Below are 19431 nucleotides of genomic sequence, written 5' to 3' on the forward strand. Positions count from 1 at the left end.
CTCAATTTTGAGAGTAATTGAGTGTTGCTATCACGAAGTATATTATTGAAATTGCATGATTTTACATAATGCGACATCTGTGCATTCAAGTGCGTATAAGTACTTTGATCGAATTGCTGAGTTCTTAGCGAAAGAAAGCTAAAAAAATTAGCTTTTTTTTTAATCTCAACGTTGATATCTTGGCATTTTCTGCTCACTGGGATTTTTCTGTCCAAAATAGCATGGCATGAATTCATGCAGGACACTTTTTACGCACTCCATCATCACTGGCTGTTGGAATTTACATTCACAAGCTGCAGATTACATCTAAGGCCACCTCGTCTTTGGCACTTTCTTAGCGCCGCACTGAGGAGGGAAAGGAGAAAAAGAAGCCCTAACGAAGTCAGTGACAGAACTAAAATTAGCCGACAGAGGAAAATCTTGGGAAAAACCTCGTGCGACAGACAAGACATTCTCAAGAGGCGAGAGAGATTTAATTATTGCATTTTTCACAAGGCAGATTTCTTGTGCGGATTCCTCTCGATTTCCAGCATCCACGCGCGAACGTGACTTTTCCACGCGGGGAAGAAAAAAAATCATACAACGACGGTGGGCAGGAAGTGGGCGGCTTTGGGTGGCGCGCGAGATTTTTCACGCTTCAGCCGCCACAACTACTCCATATACTAATTAATTTCCGCCACGGCCTCGGAGCACCGCGCCGCCATTGTGACAGAATGACAATCTCTTGAGACAATGTGAAAATCCCGTCGGCTCCACTGAGAGACACACTGGAAAATCCATCTCTTTCACTGATGCTGTGAAAGCACAAAGGCGCGTCGCAGTTTTTTTTATAGATGCTACGTGAGATATTTTGTGAGCAAAAATTTCCTCGTCGCACATTTTGATGACATTACACACAAATACACACACACACACACACTGTCTTTTTATAGTTGACTATCGCATTTGTTTTCCACGCTTTTCATCCTCCACTTCGCCTTACACACTCTTCAGCGCCCGACAAAGAAGTGGATTTTTATCCCTCCTCATGAATAACGCGCCCCATCCAGAAGGAGATTCACACGAGACGCATTAATTCCGGGAAAGAGAACAAGGGTGGGTGGCAAAATTTGGGTTGATTAAAACTTTCAAGTGCCGACGAGCCTACATGAGAGTGAGAGTATGTAGGCGTTAATGAGGAAAAGTGCTGAATTATAGAGATTTCTCTGTACTCTAGAGAACTTTCGCAAAGAGCTCAAAAGGGATGTAGTTTCTTTTTATGAGGCACATTTTGAGAGTGGAAACTTTACATCTTGCGCGCATTAATGGCATTTGTCATTGAAGAGGAAAAGTCTGTGTTATATATGAATTTTGTGATAGTGCATATTTTCCACAGAACACCGAGAGGAAGAGAAACCTTAGAAAATCATTCAGTTTGTTCATTTTTCCACTAGAAAATGCCCTGAATATAATATGTTTGTATTTATAATGCTGTATTGCTGCCCACTGACTAAACAACCCCATTTTCCCACCCCTTTCCCCACAGCACTCGGAAGCTGGCCATTTTTCCCGGGAATATTGACTCGCCCGACGAATAAATCAGACGTCCATTCAAATTGGCGCGTGAGTGGGCGACTCTGGGGGATCATAATTCTTGGCGAGACAGACGCCCCTCGAGAGGAGGCAATTAAGCGCCCGGCACATGCACTGGGCGAAGTATTCATTGATGTGTCACATCGTACGAGAGGGATAAAAATACACTGTCGCCCGGAAGCGATTTCTGAACGTCTGACACTTGCCTGCACACAATATCCATTCGCAATTGCTCTCCTCCTCGGACCGAGAAGAATCTTTACACTGTGGGTGGGCTGAGAGCTTTTCCCACACACACACACACACACAAACACACACAAAAGGATGTGTTTCCGGGCAGAAGATTCGAAAGTTTCGCTCAAAGTTTACTCAAGGTTTCGCACAAAGCGCCATGCTTTTTCTGCTGCTCGTGGCAGTTGAGTGACATTTACAAGGACTGTCAAGTGCAGAAGTAATGTTGAATTTGAAAAATTTCGCAACGGACTTTCTCAAATTTCCTCCTAATCTATTCATCTCTTCAATCGCATCGGGAGGAGGCGAACGCCCAGTGGTGAATGGCGAATGGTTGGGAATACCGAGTCTGACAATGTGACATCATCAGCAGAATGGCCGGGGGCGGCAGAGGAGCTCCGAAAAACGCCACCGGATGCCGTCCAGCTCGGGCGGAAGTCGCACGTTGTGCTGTCAAAACGGACCAGCTCTGCATAAATATCCAGCGCCCGAAGGAACTGACACTCGCTGTGAGCCTGCGATGGCTTTTTTGCCATCAGGGCCAAGGGACAGTCTTGGAGTGTGACACTCTGCCCAAGCACGAACGTCATACCTCACGATACAGGCGTGTGAGCTTTTTCCGCACGCCCTCCAGTGACTATTTTAATTTTCTTATGCTTGCGAAAAGTGATTGCACGTCATATTTCATGCCACGTTGAGACTTTTTCTGCCCTTCGCCGCGTGAAGAGTGACAGGGTGAATTTGGAATGCAGGAAAGCTCACATAGGGTGTGATTTTGGGCTGAGACAAGCCGGAAAGGGATTTCTCGCGGGCATTTGAGGACTGACAAATATTGAGTAGAGAAAATGTATTATTTCCGTGTGATTCTATGCGAAATGACAAAGGATATTTATACATGATTTTGATCAATTAACTACTTTAAGCGTTTCTCCTGAGTATTAAATTACGTATCAAATTCCCACTCAAAGTGAACCATGTTAACTTTAAATTACTATAACACATTTAAAAGAAATTTGTGTTGTTTTTGATTTAAACTGAGTCAAAATTATGACTATTTAAGTATTTTTTCTGTTTGAAATAATCAAAATGTCTCATCAAATGTGTCGCCAAATGATGCTGACTTTTCACAGGAAAAGCGTTACAATTCTTGTCGGTTCTCCGTGAAATTTTCCCTGATGAGTGACGTGAGAGGCGCTCTTTGTGCCTCTGCTCCACATTTCGGCACTTGGTATGGGTCGGAATGTGGAAAATGCTTGGAAAGTTGTATGCCCATCGCCATGTACACCATCTGCACATGGATTCTCGCACATCCAAACACTTTCCGATCTCGGGTGGGAATGAGTTTTCGCATTTCGTCGGGATAGACAAAGTTGTGGAAAATTGCTGAATGCGCCATTGTACGTTACATATTTGCCGGAATAATATTCTCCATGCGACTCATACCATCAACTAGACAACAATAAGTTTCGGGGGAAACTTTTCCCTCTTTCCCCCACGCCCCCATTCACTCATGGGGAGCAATCCAATTGCTGAGTGTATGAAATGAATGAAATACAGAACAATATCTAAGCAAATTGCTCAAATGTTTCCACATCGTTTCGTCGATTAGCTTGTTTCCTTTATCCAATGATGCTCATGTCAAAGGCAAAATTAACAATTCTGGACAATTGTTGGACGTTCGCAGGCAAGCGATGCTGTCACTGAATCATCGCTCAATCACATTGATTGCAAACACCTTTGCAATTAGCCTGTGATAATACATAGTCCCAAAATTTCCTCATCTGACTCTTTCACGTGGAAATTCATCAAAAAGCACCCCAGCGTCGCACATTCCCGCCCCTTTAAAGTGCGCTACAGAGAGTTTTTCACTCATTTCCCGCTTGACATGCCGCGCTGCATATTGGAGAATTTAATATTCCACACATTAGCATGTGTGTTCGATATGGAAATCTGGAGGAGAAATTTCACCACAGCATTTCAAGGGGTTGCAAAATATTTCTGGCAAGCACACCCACCCCCAATCGACGATGTCAGAAACTCAATTACCCAAAATCATGTCGCGAGTTTTCCACAAAGTTCCTCGCAATGTTTGTCAAAACAGAGTCTTTGCCAAAAAAAAATTACACTCATTTCACATGGTTTATCAAAAGACACATGATTAAATTTCACTGGCTTGACATCAGATTGAAGGACTAATTAATCGTGGCAATTATTTGATAGTTAAAATGATCAAATTAAGCCAGGAGAGACATTGCAATTGAGTGTGAGTTGGAGAAGTGATAAAAATCCGATTTGAGGTGAAAGCAAAAATGAAAGCATCGCATGGAAAAAAAGTGGGCAAAAGTGCTCCAAAATGAAACATTTCCCATTAAGCTGGAAAACTGGGACGTCGACGTCAAGTGTGGGTGTTTGTTTAATTAAATTTCAATGGGGGAAATTGCAAAGTTTCCCCACGAGCCACCCTTGCAGCAGCCCACTTATGGCCGAGCTCTATCATTTCATCTTTAGCCGTGCAACCCCCGAGAGTGCTAATGAATAAATCTCCGAGCGGGTGGAAAAGAAGAGAGAGCTCGTCAGAAGTTGAGTGCTTTAATTTTCCCTGATCGCAAACAACCAGCTTCAGACCTCATTTGTCAGCCATTCCAATGGACAGGAAGACAAGTGATATCTTCATTTTGGGTGCATTTAATAGTATTTTGGGAAAGTGTCTATGAAATAAAAGCAAATCATTAAATGAGATAATAAATTCCCACTGTTTATTGAGTGCATATTTCATTATTCATGATATGCCATTGATTTAAAATATCACCATAACATTTATTGTTGAATCCTTTGCAAATTTTGTGTCACTGAATAATTCTCTTCAAAAGCAATTTTCTCATTTTTACAGCAATATTTTTGTTGTTTATTGAATTCCTCATCAATAAACATATTGAAACGTGGATCAATGAGAAATAAAATACCCAATAATATTTATTTATTAATGTGTATTGGCATAAATATACCTCTCTGTGATGTTAACTAATTATATAATCGTGGCATTTTCAAACCTCCCTCCGCCAACCAGCCAAACTCCTGCTTTTCCCCCAATTAAGTCATTCTCTGGATGGAAATTCTAGCCTGGTGCTTTTTGCAAGGAAACTTTCTAAACTCGAACTTTTGTCGCTGCAAACCATAATAATGCGACAGACAAAGGCGAAAGATGCAAGATAACTCACACACAACACCATATTTCACCCTCCTATGATAATATTGAGGCCGAAGGGCGGCAGAAGAAGTCCCAAAGTTTAGCAATAGTTTGGCTTGCATATAAATTGTTTAATAACAGCAGCCCAGACATGGCTTCTATGTCATCATGGTCGACATAAGATTCCGCCGTGAGTCAATCCAAGCCAGACAAATTGACGCCCAGCGTCTTCATCTTTCCCATAATTTCACGTCTGGGAAAACGCACTTCCACACAGTCAATGGCAAACTTTCTGCTCACCACTTTGTCCTTCAGAGGCAATTTTATGACGTTGGAATGTGTCTATTAGAGATGTTGCAGGAAAATCCACGAAATTCTAGCTGAGAAATATCAACACAACTCTTTTCCTTTATAGCTTTTTGTATTGAACGCGCACACCTGCTAATCCAGCACACTTCTTCGGAGAATTCTATCAATCCTCCTGGGAAGAGTTTCCCTCCTTTTGGGCTGATTGATAGTTTATGGGGAGGCTTTTTGGGGAGATTCAATTTTCGCGCCTAAAATGGGTTTTCCCGCCCTCAAATTCACTCCTCGCTCCGGTCGAAAATTGGAGGCACACAAAATTCACATGGGGTTCAATTTTGTGTTGAGGAGATGCAAATTTATTTGTTATCATTTGTCACCTCTTGGCAAAAAAAACAGCCGCACACACTTTTGCATTTTTGCCGTGTTTGTGTGTGGCTGGGCTAAAAAAAAGAGCACAACATATCAATGAATATAAAAATATGATGGTGGATTTCAAAAGTTGTGTGGCAGAGTAGGGAAAAAATAGGAAAAATATGAAATTTCGCCACGGAAATGTCAGGGCCGCGGGGGGATGTGAAAACTGCGCGCGGGGGGAGGGTGTAGATGAAATTGTAAATGTATGCTGGCTGTGCTGAGGGTAACAAAATGCACATTTCAACCCTTGTCACAATATCAATTTTTCTATTCACGACTCTCGAGGCGTGTCGAAGAGTTTTGCAGTGAGATCCGGACGGGGTTTGAGTAAATATAGGAAAAATTACATGCCCAGGATTTTCCCCACTGCGCGCAAATGCTTAAAAATGTGAATTGACATAAATCTGGGTGGTGTGCGCGCTCGCCACCCACACCAACCCCTCTCCCTCTCATCCCCCCAACACATCAAAAAATGCCGGAGAAATTCGATCCATTTGTTATTGTTGAGCTGCCGAGGGAGAATGAGAAAAAATTATTTTGTATATAAATTCAAATCGAATCCATAAATTTTCACCACACTCGCGCCACAAAGCAATCATTGCTCAAATAAGGGGAGAAGGTCAGATGTCAAATGGGCGAGTGCCATTGAGATGGAATATTTCTCATGAGTTACCTCCATATTTTATCGGGTCGCCCTCACGGTATAAAATTCAATTTTCCTCCCCCCGCAAAGTCAGGACGAAAAAGTGTCCCAAACGGTTCTCCTTTTGCTCCATTTCCGAAAATTCGCCTCGCCGGACTCTTTTGCCCAGAAATCCATCATTGGACATTTTTTCCTGGTGGGAAATTCTAGGCACAATCGAGAGGAAAATCCATCAAGTAGAAAAAGAAGGACATTTGAGATTTCCAGGCTTGATTTTCAACTTCCCAAAATGATCTGAAAAATACACAAATTGCTTCTTGGCATTTTTAGAGAGAATTTTGAATATTGATAATTCATAAATTATAGAATTTTCTCGAGGGGAAAATTACTAGCTAAAAATCTAATATTTGAATTTTGAATCAAAATCTTAATAAAAATACTCAAAAAACTCACAGGGACAAAATTGACTTTGGGAATTACAATCGGAACTTCTACGCAAATTTTTATTCAAATATATGAAATCACTTAATGGATTTCCTCGTTGAAATGTATGAAAGCAATTCTGAAAATAAATATTTTGAGTTTAATTACAAATGCTGATAGATGTAATGAATTAATTCCCCTGAAAAGACACACTTTCCACAAAGTTGATTATTGTGCAGCAAACTGAATTGAGCTTTTACAATTACCACTGGACATCATATATGTAGTTGATTCTTGTTTAACATTCTGCAAAAGCCAGCCTGCCGTAAATACACGCAATGCGAGAACAAATTTACCGACTGTTCCGTATTGGGCGGCACAATATTTGGTCAAAATTGCAACTCTGCTGCTGAATACGCAAAATTTGCTCAGTGCGGGATTCGCTCCCCAGTATTGACTCGAAGCTATGTGGTTTTTCCGCCCCGGGAGGAAAAATTCACCGTCGCAGAGTCACGTTGCGGAAGTGTATCTTGCGAGGCTTTTTTCCCACAATTGGCGAGGTCATGAGTAAATCATCAGGAGGTTGCCAGGGCAAGTCCTTGAGCCACTTTATCACCTTTCATTGCATCTGTTGGTCCCATTATGGCTAATTGCTCGTGGAGGGCGCTCGTGGCAATAATTTTCCATTTTTTTTCCCAGCGCGCAATAATTCCGAGGGAGGAAAAAAAAGAGCGTATTTGTGTGCAATTTTCCCAGGGCCAAAATGAGGGGTCGTCCTTCGTGAAGTTACGTATTTGTTTATATATCCTTCACACGATCGTATCACAGGAAAAGACGTGTGTTTTCCCATCAGCGCTCAGAAAAGCACCTTTGCGGCATGAGCTTTTCTTCTTTTCTTTTCACGGCAAGTTTGCGGAAAAGCTCTCACCATCACTCTGCATGGCCGGGTAATTAATTGCGAATCTGTCTAATCGCTCTCGATGCCACCCTTTCGGCGTCCATTAGCCCGGATGCGCGGTGCTGAATTAATTACCATAAGCACTGAAGATTGCCATTAAGAATCACGTGTCCCAGCTCCTGAGTCACTCCCAATCCTGAGTTTTCACCTTGATTGATGATTCGCAGGCTTTTAAAATTCATTTAAATTCATTACTTGCACATTTAATTTATAATCCTCCCAGCATTGAGGCCTCTCTTCACAGCTGGGGTTTGTGCCACGAAAGGGGTGGGTTTTTTGAGACTCATGCAAGCTGAGGAGGTCTCTGGTGTGCAACATACCCCAAACCCTGCTTATATAGGCCAGTCAATACTTTCCCGACAATAAAATCTCAACAGCATATGTGTGCGCCTAATTCAATTAATTTGACAATCTCGATACTGGCGGTTTCCTTAGTGACATTCGTGAGCAATCTCCAACCCCCGCGTGCAAGCACTTCCGCTCCAGCTGGCCTCCCCCACCATCGCTCTTCGTCACCTTTCGCCCGGGGGGTGAAGCAATTCAACACCAAACGCCAAGGGGTCGTTTGACACGACACACACGGCGTTTATGTTGTGCTATTTGGCAGTGTGGGTGGCGGCGAATTAACATATTCCACCCACGGATAGTTTGCGACCCTTGCGACCCCCAGGGCCACCTTTCTTTGCACAATTAGGAAGCGCCCCAGCCATAAAGTGCTCCCGAAACTATAAAGGCAAGCTGTTGGCACATTCGCCTAATCTCCGCTTGTGCTGCCATCCTAATTGATAACGTCGCAATAAGACCGGAATACAATCCATTTGCTCTCTCTCCTTGATAGTCTACCCCCGTGTTTGGCACCCACCAACCGAGGGCTGTGATAAAATTCCACCACCGCCTCATTTGAATTCATGAAGCTCAGTCAGATGGAAATCATCGAGATGGTTTCACCGCATGGACTTCATTTATTAATGGGTTCACCTCTTTTTCACGGTGTCTTTGAACTTCGATGCTTTTTGGCCAATGAAAGGCAGGGAGAGATAGTATAGGAAATGCCATAAAATTTATGTACCATCCATTCGATCGAATGGAAATGGTCACAAAGCTGTTACTCAGGTGTATTGCTGGCTGTTAATTCATATTCAAGTCAGATTTTGCAATGATAAGCACAGGAACGGGGCATAAAGAGAAAAATGTGGGCGGGGCTTGGGTGTAGGCGGAGCCAAAACACATTCTCTCAACATTTTCACGTGCAATAGACTCCGATTTTCGCTCCGGACCCACCTTTAAACCTAATGAAATATTGACTCTCACCTTGACTTTCTCAGAATTCCCCTCTATCAGTGTATGAAAATTCATGAAATAGAGAGGATATAAATTTGCTCCGGTGTACGTGGCCCTCTTTAAAACCACCTACCCACCCTCCGTGGCTCGTCTAAAGTGGCGCGTGGATATCGAACTCCCCCTGGTCACGAGCGTCCCTGGACTTCGTGACTGCGCCCCTGAATTGCCAAAATCCACACCACTCTCTCTCTATGGATTTCCCAGTGAAATCAAACACAATCGAAGATGAATCCCAGCCCCGGTGCAGTCATGTGTTACGCTAAGCAAACAGCATTACACAATCACGGAGTTTATGCAATCAGGCTGATGAAGGCGGGGTCGGAGTTGAGGGTGGAATGACCGCATTATGCCAAGCGAATGTCCTTGCGCTGCAGAATTTCCATTACCAGCCATTTTGCCCACGACAAACTCGTTTCGATTTGATTGGGAAATGTGAATGGGAAGCAAATGAGGAGGATTTTCTCCTATGTCGATTTCCTTACGAATTGATTTTATCTTATTGCCCAATGTTTATTTGGGGAATGAAAATGAGGGGACTTTCATCTACTTAAGGGATGTGCACAATTGGGTGGAAGCCAATGGTTTTTTTCCCGGGAACTCATCATTTTAGGTGACAATCTTTGGCTTGCAGTCCCCCAAAGCAGTTCTCAGGGGGTTAATTGCAATGAGGAAAAGAAGGAAGAAAATATCACAATTGTCAGTGATTTTCAATGTGTGACACTAATTAGATGAATGGTTGGGGGGTTGTTCCCATTTCCAGCCCTTCTTTTCACTGATTCAAATTAAGATTAAGGTTCGGGGCTGTGGAGTGTCTTATTGGAACGTGGCACGCGACTTTTATCGCGGAGTCACATGAAATGCACCAATTTGTGCATTACATAGTCGTTTTGTATTTACCTTGCCACCCTGCCAAACCCCGTGGCAGAGTTGCCACTGGCCTAGATCGAAGAAGAGTGCGACTGTGCCTGATAAACTACCCTTTGACGACAGCTTAGCGACATGACAGGCCTCAAAGTGGTGGTAAAAGTTAGAATTAAGCACGAATCGAGGATCAATGTATTTTTAAGTTTGGCGAGTGAAGTGGAGCAGAAAGTGATGAAATGACAGACAATCTCGAAGACAAAGAGGAGATAATGTGCACGTTTGCTTGATGTAATGAGCGATTACTGCAACATGAGTGTGCATGTTAAGCGCTGAATGGCATTTAATAACATCAAATTATCAGTTTGTGTCACTGTAATTATCAAACATGCACCAGTGGAATCCCTAGCCTCACTTCTCTCACCCTCTCACCCCCTCTGACCATCCCCCAGAGCACAGAACACACCGATCGGTAATGATGATTTGGCTCGTTAATCAAAATTCACCCATCTCTGGGTGAATTAACTCATTTCTCAAATAATTACCCCATGAGCCATCCTTCGTCATCCCAGCGAGACGCTTTTTCAGCTCAATCTCACAGGAGCAGAAATAATAAATCACATTTTTATTCAATTTAGTGACCATATCGCACTTGGGCGGCACTCGCAGCTGGGAAACGTCATCGTTGTGTAATTTCGCCCCGAACAAATCGGTCAGGGTATTCATCGACCCCCCGGTCAGGCCATGATAAATTAATGATGGACTCGGTGAATGTACTGTGGGCATCCCCTTTTTTTGCCACCTCTCCTGCACCACCCGGTGCTGTGATCTCTTTTTTTTCCTCCTCCCATGGCGCGCAAAACACCCCCGATTGAGATACATCGCAGCCCCTCGGACTCTTTTATTCTCATGTCCACACCCCAAAAATTACGGACAGCGAACACGCCAAAAGCACCCCACACTCTCGTCCTGGGCAGATCCGGATTTATGCTCTCACATTAGAAGGACTGTTCAGTCCTGATCGGCAGTTTAGCAAGGACACTCCTGATGAGGATGATGGAAAACCACTTCTTACTTATGCATACACCCAATCCGCCATCATCCCTCTCGGCATGTGCTCAAAGGCTATATTTGCCAGTGACTTTCCATCAGGCGGTCATGCAAAATGCCACTGCGGCTATAGTGAAATTTCTTTGGGTGGTGCACAATAGTGAAAGAGCACTTGAGCATTAAAAGCATTAAAGCTCCTCGACAAGCGGTGCCCGAGAAGAGGAAGCCATACTCGCCCCAAGGGAGAGATTATATGCTCTTAATCTGTACACCACAATAATTCGCAAATTGTAATAAATATCTTAAGGTTTATATGCGACATTTCTATAAATATTCACATAAACCCCCTTTTTTGAGCGTTTTTTCCGACCATAACCTCAAAATGATCACTAAGAGATCTGAAAAGATTACAATTGGAAGCTTTGTAGATGGCATGAGGCAGTGAGTTTTTGAACACTTCCACTTCCTTCTTGTACTTCTTCAGAATTGTACACCATTTCTGACTATATTATTTCCCCCTTGGCTCGCCCTCTGCAACCCACAAACGGTCAGTTCTCTGTGAGCGCTGGATTTCGCTCAATAAATATTTTCTTTATCCTTCACCGTGTCCCGGGCGGTGAGAGCGGAAAAGCACAAAAGCTCGGCGGGAAAGCACTAGAGCGTACTCGTGCCGAGTCAGTTTAAGTGGCAATATCAAAATTAGCATGCCACACTAATCCTCTGCGTGCCACCCACTCGTGATGCGCCGCGACGAGGGAAATGCATTAGCGGGGCGGGGATCCAATTCGCAACCACTCCGCTCCGCACTTCACAATCAATTTGTGCACCGTGGATAACGATGAATCCGCCGAGAATGTGTAAATAATCTCATTATTTATGCTTAAACATTACACATTTTGCGCTCTTAGTGAGATTTGATGTCTTCCGCACATTCCGCGCCACTCAATATCACTCTGACAGTCTATCTGGTTGAGCGCAGCGAAACCCCGCCACTTTAATCCCGTTGCGCGACAATGGGATTAAGTGGTGGCATTTTTAACACTCAAGCGCCGCGGAAAATTCAACGCCTGCCATCAAATACCAAATAGAAGTTTGACTATGGAAGTCTGAGTACAGCAGAAATGGTAAAATAAGAGAGATTCTTTCTATTTTGATTCTTGAAATTTGATAGTTTATGTGCTATGTAGTTTTGAAAAGCTTTTTCTCCCAAAAACATTTCTTTTATGAACGATTTTAAAAGTGTTTCAGGTGAATCTGACCAATCTCGCAGCGATGTTAATGCTAAATTTTCAATTTGCCCTCCTGAAAATGACGATTTTGACTTTTCAAAGAATATCATCAAAACCTCGCCTAAAACTGAGGTTCAGAATTTATCAACCCCTAGAAATTTCACTTTCAAAGTTAGTGTCGAAGAAAGGAATCCAGGTGTGGTGGTCGCGTGAATAAAACAGACAGTGAAGGAGCCAAAGGATATATTCAATCCTAATTTATCGTTTCTATCAATCACATCTCTTTTCCCACCTCTCGCCAAAACATTCAGTGCCACTCCACTGGACTCCCCAAAATCCATTTCATGCGGTCTCCGACCGGAGAATCTCCCCCATCGAGTGGGCGAATTATCCTTATGGCATATGGACGGGAAAGACATTTTACTGCGATACGCTCTTTTTAGAGAATTCCACACACCCACGGCCACACTCAGGTGCAGCCCCGCACCCCTATTGATATATTTATGGGCACGGTCAATGACCACCCTTTTTGCCCATTCGGGGAGAATGTGAACAAGATTGAGAATATATCACAACATCTCGGGTATGAATTATTTGTGAGCCGTGCAGAGGATGCATATTGCCTCGTGCCATGACTGAGTGGTAATCTGATAAGTAAATCTTTAATGTCCATCGCCCCAGAAGTCGAGAAATGCACAAACTTCCCTGAAATATTCACTGTTGGAGCAAATTCAGCTAACACAAGTCATGGAAGTTTTCGGTAAATTTCACGCTCTAATGTTCCCATTCGCCACCCGCCCTTAAATTCAGCCATATATATATATAGCTCGCTTCCCAGGTAGAAATCGACACTCGTATCGACTGTGGAAGATCTTCACCCTGAGATAAAACGTCAGACGGGGTGGAGCCTCAGACTGGAGGTGAATTTAAATCAGGATTAGAGATGAATAACTTGTCACAAATTCACCCTAACTGTATAAAAAAGAAATCCACCCTGCCTGAAATGTGAAAATTTAATTACAAGGCAATTTTCTGGGGAAATTTTCAATCTCACAAATTAATATTTATCTAAGGAGATTTTCTCGGAAAAGTCACGAAGGGTCGATCTTGCGACTTGCGTCTCTATACAATTTTCATCGCATATCTTCAGCAGAACTGAAGAGTAAAGAAAAAAAAAACATTCTTTCTCTAGAATTGAGGAATTGAGTGTGTTTCATCAGCAAATCAGCAACCCTTTCAATTGATGGCAATTAGTTGATGGCAAGGAGAATGATTTTTATAGCTGACATGATAAAATTGATGAATTGGTGCTGGAAAAACAGCAGAATGAGCAGGAAAAGTATGGGTAGTTCGTGAAGAAATCACCCGAGGAAGAACATAAAATGGAGATAAAATGTGAAATAGCAATTGTGAATTTTATTAGGTAGTCAATTTACTGAAAATATTGAAACTTTTCTCTCTCTCTCACTTCTGCATTACTCAGCATTGCAGTGAGTTTATATCCAATTTGTGGGTTGTTTTGCATCCAGATTTTGCGCTTACTTTGCAAAATTCCACTATTGATGATTCTTTGACAGAAAAGCTTTCACAACATCAAAATGAAGTGAAGCTTCATGCTTTATTAATTCCTTTGAATTCCGTATATAAAAATCAACGGTCAAAGGTGAATTTCCCATTTTCCCGCTCTCTCTCTCTCTCTCTCTCTCTCTCTTTCTCTATTGCAGGCAAAAAAGGGAATCAAGAGTTCCTGGTATTGTCTGGGACGAAAGCCAGCAGGACAATGATTGTCTTGTTAATTTTCATTACAGTGTGAAAATCCCTCCACGGAAGCTTTTTCATGGGCGCACTCTCGACGGGAAAATTTCTGCATTCTCCACACACACACACACGACGCACGAGAAGCTCAGCGAGGGTGTGGGGTGGTTTGGGTGGCTTGTGTAAGTTGCCTCTCAGCCATAAAGCACACTCTGTGCTCCTTCGGAGGCGCACACTGCAACGAATTTATTTGTGCAGAGCGAACGCGGAAAAACAGTTTTCATTTTAATTTTCTCTCCACTACTTCTTCTGCACCTGCAGGGCGGCGGAGAGGTTGAGAAATGGGCTGGCTGGGGTGGTTCAGACCACCCCATAATTTATTGCAGAAAATATTAATGTCAGCTGTCAGTTGTGCTGAGACTCTGGCTATGTTTAACCACCCTCAAACCCTTTTTTTGCCCAGCAAAAGGCAGCGCAAAAGTTGAGATATTTGTACTTTAAGATGCAGCACAAGAAAATGTCTTTAAAGCCCTTTCAGACAGCAAGACAGCCAAGAAACATCCTAAGCAGAAAATCCATTTCCTCACTTTCAATGCAACAATGTCCTTCAAACTACCAAGTGAAGAGCCCCTATGCACATTTCCCTTGTCATATCGCGCCACTCTTGACGGCGAAACCGTCACCGTCTCCATCTCGACGATTTCTTTTGCCCTATGAAGCCAAAGTGAGTTACTTGCAACGATTTTTCTTCATTCGCAAAACTTCCCGAAAGCCAACTAAAAGTTGAAACACTGGCTAATGTTTACGAGCTTCCCATTCGGACTGATGTTTATACTGTAAGTAAAAGTCATTAGAGAGACGATTTTTCCCACAACTGCTTCACTCGCATGTCGTGCTGTTTCGAGGGGGTTTGAGGCCTGGGAACGGATCCAGACACAACGACGCAGTGTTTGGAGTGTAAATGAAAAATACGAGAAGCGAAGAAAAGAGATTAATTAGACTTGTTACTCATCTCTATTTATAGGTTTACTGAGATTGCAAGTCTTCAAATGGTTTTGGTGGGAGGAAATCCATGCTTTAGGGAAATTTTTCCCTTGTCAGTGAAAGTCAACGCCATTAGTTAGATAAACATTTTTTTTTACAGATAATTGATTTACATTAGGGGTGGCAATGTGTTGTTGAAATTAATTCTTGGGGAGGATTTCCCCATGTGTGTGTGTGTCAAAATGCAGAAAAACTTTATTATCCACGTGAATTCCTTGCACTGGGATAAACCTGGATAAACTTGGATAACAAGTTTAACGCATTCAGCTAACGATGCCGCAAGAAATGCACCTACAGTAAACTTATTTGAGTGCATTTTCCACTCTGAAACTCCGGCGGGAAGTTCTGTAAATCCTCAAGCAAGGCATTTTCGGGTAGATGTGTGATGTAAACTGAATTTCTAAGCATTTTCTCGCACAACTGGGGGAAACTTTAGGCTGATGCAGATGAAAAGCGAGTGGCAAAATAGTCGATTCGTTGATATGTGTGTTACTTAATTTACTAAATAGCACAGCTGCCTCGAATGCACAGTGCAAAAGTGTTGATCGAGAGTCTGATGATTGAATTGATGGCAAATGCCAAAGTTATCAGGGAAATGGCTTCTCTTGCACTCCCTCAAACCCCCCCATACTCTCTCTCGCTCTCTGCAAAGTGGCATCGATGCAAATGATGATGGTGTTTGCATATGATTTGCCTAACGAATGCCGAACACAATTGAATTTGGACAAATATCCATGGCACAATCTACATACATTTGTGACTCGACATATTCTTCACGTGATCACAGGCATTTTTTTCTTTTTTTTTCAAATCCATACCAACCAGAAGCACTCCCACATCCTCGAGCCCACCTACAGTGCAATCCAATCTGTTGGGGAGGGTGGAAAATTGATGAAAATCGCTATTGAAATGTGTATTGCCACGAAATTGGCTGGGATTCTTTGGAAAGGGCGGAAGGTAAATAAATTTTGGCCTCACGTGTGGTGGCTTTATTTAAATAAACAGCCATATCGACAAAATTATGATTATTGCTGAGCGTACATGAAAGTAATTTCTCTGATTCCCGTCATCATCATAAGGAAAATCGTTAGCTATTCTCCCCTTTTATTCCACGCCAAATCGACCGTTCTTTCTTAGGGTTTGCCACAGGGGTTTTCTTCAGGAAGTGTTGAAGGGCGAAGACGCCATTACAGCAAGTCACTGTGGATCGTCTCAATAATTGCAGGTGTTTTTTTCTTTCTTTATTTCCCACTCTTTCAAATAGAATGCAAAATTTACTAAAGCCCCGCCCACTCGAACGCTCCGCCCATTTTCTTGCACTATTGTCTCCTCATAAGCAAGATACACCTGAATTGAGCACTTTTTGGCAAAAAGAAATCAATATGGAAGCTGAAAAGCACCCAACAGAGCGTCAAGTTTAAAGAAAATGCTCCCCTTACACTCGAATCACTTCATTTATCATGTGAGACAGTGGTTTTGAGGGGTGAGACTTGGCCATTGACTGGAAATTTTGCCATGCCCTCGCAAAAAGCCACCCAATATCCATCGTGGCCACATTCGATGGCTGTATATTTATGTAAATAGCACTTCGCCCTCTGTTTTTCCTCTCGCCACACTTGCTCGCCTTCTTTGCATCTCAGGGTTGAATTGTGAAGCCAACACAAAAAGTAGCCTCTCGCTTCGGCACACAGAAAGTCAAAGTGGAGGCGAAATAAACCGCACAATTTCCATATTAAGGCGCTCATTCGGTATATTGAAAAGAAAATCCATAATCTTTGATGCTTCACGCCGAAGAAATCAATAACAGACGTGCGGAGTTTTTGGCATTTTGTGGGGGTGAGAAACTTAAAATTCAAGGCTCGAGTGGTTCGGTGATAAAAGAAAAACTGTCCCCCTGAAGAGCTCCGGGAAATAGTGGTGGAAAAATAATGATGAGGACTGTGAGAACCTTTCATTCTATGGAAATGAAGTCTTTTCACGGCGACAGAAGAGGATCTTCCTCCCCTTTTTTCAGTCTCAGGCGCAACACTCAAGAGGGTAAACTATGAATTTTCAATATTTAATGACTTCATTATCGCCAGTCAACAGTTCTTGCACTTCCGCATTGTCAGTCCAGCCGAAAAAAAAACCCCATGCGAATAAAGGAGAGTATGAATTCTAGATAGCAGAAGGACTATTCGTTTTGCAACCCCATCGGCACCCTGCAAATATTTACACGACGTGGATAATGAGGATTGAGGATGAGGAGCTCTGATAAGATTCTTTGAAAAATAAAAAATGCGACATAGAAAAAGTAAACAAATGAAGCGACAATTCCACACACAAAGAAAAAGGAAAGATCTTGTCCATCACCTCAAATGCCACCATTAATTATTGTCTCCTATCAGCCATGTTCCTCCCTGGCTAATCGCCCTCGAGAAGTCTCAATTGGGACGTGCTCAAATGGGGAGAAAGGCCAGAGAGTTGAACGAAGTGCAGCGATTGGAGATAAGAATGGAGACTGAGGGATGGAATATTAACAAGAAAGTCAAGATTATTGTTGACATTCAAGCAAGAGATATGGATAAAACTTTTTACAATGGATCAGATTAAGATATTGAGGTTGAAGATACTCAAGAGCAGTTCTTTGCATTTGAGGTGGAATTTTGCAAAAAAAGTGACATTCAATTTCCCTGCGAAATATTCGCTTATATAGAAATATGCTCGTGAGTGTCTTCTCATGCCGTTCTCAGACTAATATGTATATATATTATATATATATATATATAGATATTCATAAGAGATTTCGTGAATAACACAGATAAATTACACCATCATTCCATCAAATCATTCTAAATATTGGGATAGTTGTACAAAATTACTCAGCCAGTCACTTTTGATGCTCTTGGAATGTTCTAATAAGGTGTTCTTCAGGGGTGGAAAAACGACCACGACACGCACAATGTTCTGAATTTTTCAATCAACATTTTCTCCACAATTTCTCAATTGCAATTGGAATTGAAAAGAGGTTAATATAAAGTGGTTTTTCCTCAATGACTTCATCAATTTGTAAATGGTTTTTTCAACAAAGTGCGTGACAATGTGGCTTTAATAGATGATTTATTATTCATTCAAGTTAATTAGGAGTGTTTTTCCATTCACCCCTGCTCTGATTTTGCTACCGTCTTGTGTACATAGATGGCACAATGATACAGAGAAAAGAGACATATTAATAAACTTACGTGATTTTTGCTATACTTGGCGCCAAAAATCCTCCTCAGGTGAGAAAACATAAAAGTGAGTTGAAATAAGAATCTTTGCACTGTTTATTTTCCTTTTTTGCTTGTCATTTCTTAATGCGGGGATGTTTTTTCTTGTTAATGTCTTACATTGTGAATATATAGTGAAATAAGAAGTCATTTGTTTACTATTCATTCAGCACTTTTTTTTCAACTAAAAGCCAAAGAAACATAAATGTTTGTGACGAAAGATGTGTTGTTGAATTGCTGTTTATCAACTTAGGCAAAACCGAAATGAAAATTTAAGTAAAAAACACTGGCGGAAGGTCCGGAAAGTGGCGAAGGTGTAAAAAATTTGCCGTTGCCCGTAACACTTGTAAGCCTCAGTTTTGGACGGTTTCAATTGAAATCACAAAGGACAAACACCAAAACCCGTTCAAAACTAACGCCCACAACCATGTTTCTCTACCATAGAATCCTCTCTCTTTCTCTCCCATGTTGCTCAAAAATCCTGCAAATTGAATCTTCATATCTTCAGTTATCTCGTCTCTACGCTTATCAAGGCATGATTATAATATTAAGACAGAAAGAAAAACAGATCAATCTTCGTACAACAATCAGATATTTACAGCGAGAAATCGTTCGGCTCAAATGCAGGAAGAAAGTGTCCCACTAAAATGTTGTTCAGTCAGCGGAAAAATAGGTCAAGAGAGGAGTTGAAAGAGGACTTCAAAGAAAGACACAATGATGGCATTCACAAGAATTAGAGGTTATAATTGAACATAAAATAGACGTTCTCTCTTCAATTAAAAAAAAAAAAACATTAATTTGCATGAGTCACAGAGAGTGAAGATGAAAAATAAAATACGTACAAAATGTTAGGAGCAAGAGAATGGAAAGAGGGGTTTGGATTTGGCAACATCAAAGCAACTTTGCTAACAATTAATTAATATCATTAGCTAGAAGCCATTCCGGATGCACTTTTCGCTATATAGAGGGTTTTTTGCGTCAGATTTTTCACAATTTCTCCAGCACTAAAGAGATACACATTCAAATTCACTTTGTGGATGCCAGACAGAGAGCCACGCCGGATGTTGCTGGGTCGCTTAGGAATCCCACAGTGCCAATCAATCATCCTCCCAACCCTCAAGAGTCCCAGGATAAGAGCGTCAACAGTGGAAGGACATTATAATTACCCA

General features: G+C 42.0%; 1 protein-coding gene across 1 annotated transcript in view; it reads right to left on the bottom strand.

The window, feature by feature from the left end:
- Positions 1-19431, bottom strand: part of LOC132255874 (teneurin-m) — a 115787-nt gene that overhangs the window by 82466 nt on the left and 13890 nt on the right. Inside the window, exon 3 of the mRNA XM_059752045.1 lies at positions 1512-1854. Within this exon, the coding sequence (XP_059608028.1) occupies positions 1512-1854 (343 nt within the window). The remainder of the gene's footprint in view (positions 1-1511; positions 1855-19431) is intronic.

The sequence above is a fragment of the Phlebotomus argentipes genome, unplaced genomic scaffold, assembly GCF_947086385.1.
Source record: "Phlebotomus argentipes unplaced genomic scaffold, Phlebotomus argentipes genome assembly contig_5, whole genome shotgun sequence".
In the NCBI taxonomy this organism is placed as follows: domain Eukaryota; kingdom Metazoa; phylum Arthropoda; class Insecta; order Diptera; family Psychodidae; genus Phlebotomus; species Phlebotomus argentipes.